Below are 7,092 nucleotides of genomic sequence, written 5' to 3'. Positions count from 1 at the left end.
TTAGTAAGTTCCAGGTATGTCTCTAGCGCCACCGAGGGTTGTGGTGGAGGCTGCCACTTAGACTTAACACGGAACGGATGCGGTTTAGTTTTTTTCGAATTTGCGAAAATGTATTTCATACGCATCAGTCGGGCAAACGTATTGAAATCTCTAATAAGAGGCATATTAGAAGCTGGCTTTTAGGAGTTGGTATGAACTTTAAACCCTTGGATAGGCAAAGATACTTCATTATCCGTAAGGACTTTATTAGAAATCTTTCAAATAAACCTTTCATTATGAGCCCTAGTTTTTACTTTGCGGTATTTGTTCATAACAAAACGCCTATGAGCGCGAGATTGCGTTTGCGTAGTTTTAACACGCTGAGAGTCAGTAAGCGAGGAAATAGCATCAAGAGATAATAAACTTATATTCATTATGAATATAAGCTTGTGAAAGATAGCACAGGTAACCCAACATGAATACGTTTCAAAACTTTAATTTTTGAACTATCGAGCCCCAAGACGTCGCCCGGCTGTCACACATCCCTCTAATTGATGTATACACAACACTGAAAAACGATCAAGTCTCATTGTCTTCCCCGTGAGTTTCTGAAGAGTAGGCGGTATCACTTCCTCCTAGTGAAAAGAAAAATTCTTATTGAGTTGCCGATCTCTTTTAATTATTTGTAAAGAAGCGAAAGAAAACAGGAACTTGTGAAAAGCATGGGCCAAGACAGGGTCAGGGGCGGATCCAGGAATTTTAGAAGGGGGGGGGGGGGTGACTATTACAACAGTTTTACCATGAACTCGAGAAAAAGGGGGGTGACTGTTACTAACAATATACTGAGAAATTTGAGCAAAAGGGGGGGGGGGGGGGTGACTAGTCACCTGCTTCACCACCCCTGGTTCCGCTCCTGGGGGTCAGACAATGTTCATGATCATGACTCACGATGATCAACCTCTCAGTGGCTCCCATTTCTCTGAAGCGTGACTCATATATAACGAACCATAACGTTTACTGAAATATAGATTTATCGTGATTTTGTGCCTTTTTATATTTATATTAATTTTAATCAAGTGATGGGTGTCCAGCCCAGGCATAGACATCAATAACAACTTATCGAGGCAACTGGTGTCTTTCTAAAAATATACTACAAATATTGATTTGCATAATATAACTCTAGAAGCTTAAAGTGCCTATCACCCTTCTGACAATATTCTCAGTATTGATTCTACATGGGGTAAGATGTTGAATAACCCGAAAAAATTACATAGTTTGAGTGCGGCTTCTTGAAGTTATGAAGGTTTTTCCATGTCATATGCTAATGCTGTGACGTATGAGGAGGCATTTATGGTCATTTGTTGTTCCTCGTAATTCGAAACACCGGCTTCTATGGGAAAAGTAACTTGCAATCATTTCTATAAGAGCAATGGGGAAAACAATGACGTATTTAAAATTTAATTTATCTGTACCAGTAGTGTTTCGTATATTAAATGATTACTCCTCATACGTCACAACATTAGCATATGGCATGGAAAAACCTTTAAGAGTTCAAGAAGTTGCACTTAAACTATATATTTATTCCGGGTTATTCAACATCTTACCCCATGTAGAATTAATACTGTGAATATTGTCAGAAGGGTGATAGGCACTTTAACATCCTTATAAACCAAAGTCTTCTGGCTTACTGAAATTTCTACAATGTGAAGTGTTTGTTAACTAACAAAGTGTAGAATAACTGCGGGCTAGTGTCATCCTGAAAATCAGCTGCTGTACAACATCAGTATCATACATAATCCATCTACATGGGCATCATAATTCATACAGCTATCTCCTTTACACATATTGATAAACGACTAGCGCATACTAGGGGTCTCCTCCGATACCTTGAACTAATCTAATGAAATTCTTGACTTTTGTTGTAACTTACTTTGTGCACAGTATAAAATGGTAGTTGCTTTCTCGGCTCAACCGTGACTAGATGAAAGAGTTTGTTAGGGAAGCGGTTCGATAGCTTGATTAGTTGCTGCTTGAGCTTCTTCGTATGGTGGGGGGTTTACGTTAGGTATTGGTAGATTCTGCTCGATTTGAGGTATCATCTGAGAAGGATTTATAGAACTTCGAGATGTTGTGTGAGCTTCGGGGGGTACGGGAGGAGGTGGTTGGTCCATGGCCGCGTTGACTAAATCCTCGTATTTTGGGAGATCAGGTCCTGCTGTCGTTTCCTCGTATGGAGGAGGCTCCTGAGCGCAGCTGTTGTGTAAGTTTTGGAGTAAGTCTTCTTCGCTTAGGAAAGGTGCTTCGCCATCTGGAGGACGGTTCTGACGCCTAATGTGGTCTTCATCTCGAGTCACGGCTATTATGACTATTCTACTCGGTTCCTCATAGTTCCTCAAGTTTGTTCGGCTGTTGTTAGTCGCTGCTGGACGTTGCACAATACAGTTTCGATGAAAATGATTTAGCCTCGCCCTGTATCGAACACATCGGAGACAAACAATTAAAATGGTTAGAAGTATGCTAACAACCACAGTAGCAATAAGGGCTCCTGGAGAAAGTTCTGAAGAGTGGTCGGTGGAATTATAATCATCATTGTTATCATCATAAGAAAACGTCGGCCTATCGATATTTGGCACAGTGAACTCTTTGAAGTTGGGATGAGTGAACTCGTCGTAATCAGGAACAGTAAATCTGTTGTAGTCAGGAAAAGAAACCTTTGGATAATAGGTAGGAATCAGCTTCTTAGTGTTATCATATCCATAATAGTAGCACATCAACGAATCCATACATCTCGGTGGGAAAACATTTTGGCAGCATTGTGGTTTAGTTGGAGTCGGACAATCGCTGTTCATCTCACATCCAAGAACAGCCAAGAGCTGTAGCACTCCGATGCCTACCACATATAAAATTTTCTCAAAGGATTTTCCAATCATTTTTAAAGCTAACCGGCCGGGTGTGTTTCAAGGCGAACTCAAATCCGCAAACTGATTATTCTAAACGGTGTCGTTTGATTCGGTTCCGTGCTCACTCTTCCGCAATAGCCATTTGATAATGGTTCACAACATTGACGTCATCCTGTATGCTGTTTGGTTTCGTAAAAACATTTTTTTCGGCCAACCTGGTTTTAGACATACCCCTAACACAATTTATTTTGTGATATCAAAATAACACACAAAAATCAGGGAAAAACAGTAAATCTTTTGGTAAACTTATACAAAATCGTCTTGCCAATGAAGAAAATTCGTCACGCATAGAAAAGCGCTTTTGACAGACAACTCGACCTTTTTGTGTTTATATTGACAGAGGGCAAAACGGTACTATCCTGATTGGCTGATTATGGAGAGCCTTGCATGAATAGTCAAGATCGATAGCTACCGCAATACAGTCAATTCAAAAAATGTTGTCGTCGAGCAACTCAAGCCTACGCGACTAGACCGAAAGGAACTCTGGGTAGTAATCATTGAAGCCGAGTTGACTGCATAATTTTATCTGACTAGTTATGCCTGGCCTGGTTTACAGCACGAACCTTCGTAGGCGAGCAGGAAGTGTCGAAGGAGACGTTTTTTTAATGCCTTCATATTTTCGAAATTGTGAACTGAATCATAACTACTTTGTTTTACTTGGCCTAAACCCAAAGACATGCATTTGATGGATTGTTTCTCGCCATTATTATCTTTATTCCTAGCGGGAACAATTAATTCAGAACGAATATTCAACCGCTTCAGTGATTTTTTACCCACATTCCTTTCGGTCCAGTCGCGTAGGCTTGAGCCGGTCGACGACAACGTTTTTTGAATTGACTGTATATAAAACCGTTAAAACTATAAAACAGTTCGGTCATTTCTAGTCAATAAACAGCACGATCGCTGCCTACCTGTATCATTTTTCAGCGTGTTAGGGAATTGATTTGATGTGTTAATATTAATTTTAATATTAATTCCTTCAATCTATCGAGAAGAAAATTCTTTTTCTCTTTCAGATTAACTCGAAAAAATATTTGTCCACTTTTTAGAATCGAGTTACGGAAATAGCGCGTAACTCGAAAAATAAGTTCAATCTGTTGGCTTCGAGTTACGTAACTCGAGTTTGATTTCAACGCTGTTTGTCATCGAGTTACGCACAGATGTCAAAGTGGGCGTGGCCCTCATAATATGGGTGTGTCCGAGCGCGTAACTTGAAAAGTGTGTAACTTGAAAATCGTAACTCGAAAATCGTAACTCGAAGAATACCTTATCTAATCTATGAGTTCAAGTTCACTTTATTTCACATTGTTTACAATAAGATACATTTATATTATATTCATTAATTAGTTATAAATAATTTGGTGGTAGATAAACAATTTGTAGTCATGTATGTAAGTTTGTAGCAGCCAAAGTAGCAAATGCTTTCGAGAGTTGGCTTCTATTCTATGTTTGATTTTCTTTTTCACCATTGAAGGGCTAGCTTCCTGTAGTGACGGGATTAATCAGTGTTTTTATCTTCCAAACCCTCCTTATAACTCCTCTTTTACACACGGATCTCAAATCCCAAAAGATATTTGTGAAGGGAGACTCCCAGACATTTGGCTTTAGTACGTGCTCTCTCCTTCCTTTCCCTCCGTTCACCTCCCCCCCCCCCCCCCCCGCCCCCCTCAAAAAAAAAAAAAAATCAAAAAAATTCAAAAAAAACAATCAATCTCAGATGAGAAACTAAGCAAAGGAGCAAACAAAGCTGCAGACGCAAGACTTGACATCCATGCACGAGGTTTCTGGGAGAAGCAACGTTCTGCCTTTTTTGACGTAAGGGTTTGTCACCCAAATGCAGATATGTACAAAGATCTAGATCTACCCAAAATCTACAAGCTACATGAAAATGACAAGAAGCGGAAATACACCGAAAGAGTAAACGAAATCGAACATGGAACATTTACTCCCCTTGTCTTTTGTACAACAGGAGGTATGAGTAAAGAATGCAAAACATATCACAGCAGGCTTGCTGAACTGATAGCCCGAAAGAAAGGTGAAGAGTATCACAAAACAATGGCATGGATTAGGGCCAAGACTTGTTTCTCTCTGTTAAGATCTGCACTTGTATGTCTACGAGGCTCAAGGACTATAAAAAGAACTTATAATGATATAAACAACATAGACTTAGACATTCAGGTTGCTGAAAGCGCCATTTTATAAATTTAGATTTTTAGCTTATTAACGTAGATTTTTAGATAAAGATACATAGTTATATATTTAATATATATTTCAATTTTCCTTATTAGTCAGTTTTTCTTCTTATAATTCCTTCTTCTTTGTAAGTATTATATATTAACATATTCATATTTAAATAATGGACAAATTCTATTCGTTTTTTACAATCTTGAAAAAATGTATAAATATTTAAAAATTATTAATTATTAAAAAAAACAACAACAAAAAAACAAAAAAAAAACAAAAAAAAACAACAACAACAACAACAAAAAAACAACAACAATAATAAAGAAAGAAAAACAACAAAACAAAACAAAACAAAACAAAACAAAACAAAACAAAACAAAACAAAACAAAACAAAACAAAACAAAACAAAACAAAACAAAACAAAACAAAACAAAACAAAACAAAACAAAACAAAACAAAACAAAACAAAACAAAACAAAACAAAACAAAACAAAACAAACAAACAAAACAAAACAAAACAAAACAAAACAAAACAAAACAAAACAAAACAAAACAAAACAAAACAAAACAAAACAAAACAAAACAAAACAAAACAAAACAAAACAAAACAAAACAAAACAAAACAAAACAAAACAAAACAAAACAAAACAAAACAAAACAAAACAAAACAAAACAAAACAAAACAAAACAAAACAAAACAAAACAAAAGTTTGTCTCAATTTGACTTTATTTGTAGTATTTATGTATATAACAGTATTCGCTGACTTGACATACTCCTTCGTAGCTCGAACCGTGACTTGAATATACCTTGGTTATACTCATATATATTATTCTTCGTTTGCACGTTACGTCATCGCGGCCATGTTGGTACCATTTAACAAAAGATTTCTCATTAGCATCCATTGTTAACGGTACCACAATGACCGCCATGTTTTTGTCTTTTAACTCTCTTGGGAATGCTTGCAACCCATCGATTTATCGTGTATATATGACAATAATATATCAGTATATTGATCGAAATATGTGCCTTCAGTAGGAAATTAAACCGATGCTATTTATATTCAGTCCCTAGTACATGTCGTCGAGTTTATTTTTAGCTCCGCTCCTACCTCAAAACACCACTCGTTTCTCCGCTCGTTTCTTCCTTTTTCTTCTAAGAAATTTTCCTTTTATTCTTGTTTCTTATAAAATTTATTGTTCTTCCTCTTGTTGTTCTCCTCCTTTTCTTCTTTCTTCCATTCCTTTATTCTTTTTTAATTCCTTATTTTTTTAGTTTTCTGGTCAACTTTAAAATTATCTTAAAAGCTACACGCAATTAAGGGCGGATCCAGCCAAAATTTTAGTGGGGGGTGGGGGGCTAATTGAGATTGGGGGTGGGGGGGGGGGGGGGGGGTGGGGGGACTAATTGAGATTGGGGGTGGGGGGGGGGGGGTGGGGGGCTAATTGAGATTGGGGGTGGGGGGGGGGTGGGGGGCTAATTGAGATTGGGGGTGGGGTGGGGGGCTAATTGAGATTGGGGGTGGGGGGGGGGGCTAATTGAGATTGGGGGTGGGGGGGGGTGGGGGGCTAATTGAGATTGGGGGTGGGGGGGGGGCTAATTGAGATTGGGGGTGGGGGGGTGGGGGCTAATTGAGATTGGGGGTGGGGGGGTGGGGGGCTAATTGAGATTGGTGGGGGGGGGGGGCTAATTGAGCTTCTTCCGTCAACACAACGGACAAAAATTTAAAAAAGCATCATTTTTTTCTGCTGAAGGAGGGGGGGGGGAGCTTCAGCCCCTCTTTGCCCCCCTGGATCCGCAATTGACACGACAACAACTCATCAAAGAACCCCATCTTTAATATTAGGTATTCACTAACAAAACATGCCTTTAATCGCGTGTTTAGTTTCAATCGACAGACATTCATTCACTTACAGCTATACAAATAGTGCATCTATGATGTTAACAGCTTATGAGAAAACGATAAAGCG

General features: G+C 38.5%; 1 protein-coding gene across 1 annotated transcript; it reads right to left on the bottom strand.

Moving 5' to 3' along the window:
- Window positions 1–459: 459 nt before the first annotated feature.
- LOC116289000 (uncharacterized) lies at window positions 460–3,133 on the bottom strand. The gene is made up of 2 exons (XM_031695873.2): window positions 1,910–3,133; window positions 460–614 (listed from the first exon to the last, which is right to left on the bottom strand). The coding sequence occupies exon 1, from the start codon at window positions 2,907–2,909 to the stop codon at window positions 1,974–1,976; it is 936 nt and encodes a 311-aa protein (XP_031551733.2). The 5' UTR covers window positions 2,910–3,133; the 3' UTR covers window positions 460–614; window positions 1,910–1,973.
- Window positions 3,134–7,092: the final 3,959 nt, after the last annotated feature.

The sequence above is a fragment of the Actinia tenebrosa genome, unplaced genomic scaffold (genome assembly GCF_029948245.1).
Source record: "Actinia tenebrosa isolate PJP-AT-01 unplaced genomic scaffold, QUT_ActTen_1.0 PGA_scaffold16__25_contigs__length_10494907, whole genome shotgun sequence".
NCBI lineage: Eukaryota > Metazoa > Cnidaria > Anthozoa > Actiniaria > Actiniidae > Actinia > Actinia tenebrosa.
The sequence above is the reverse complement of the archived record's forward strand: the minus strand, read 5'-3'. Positions and strand labels throughout refer to the sequence as shown.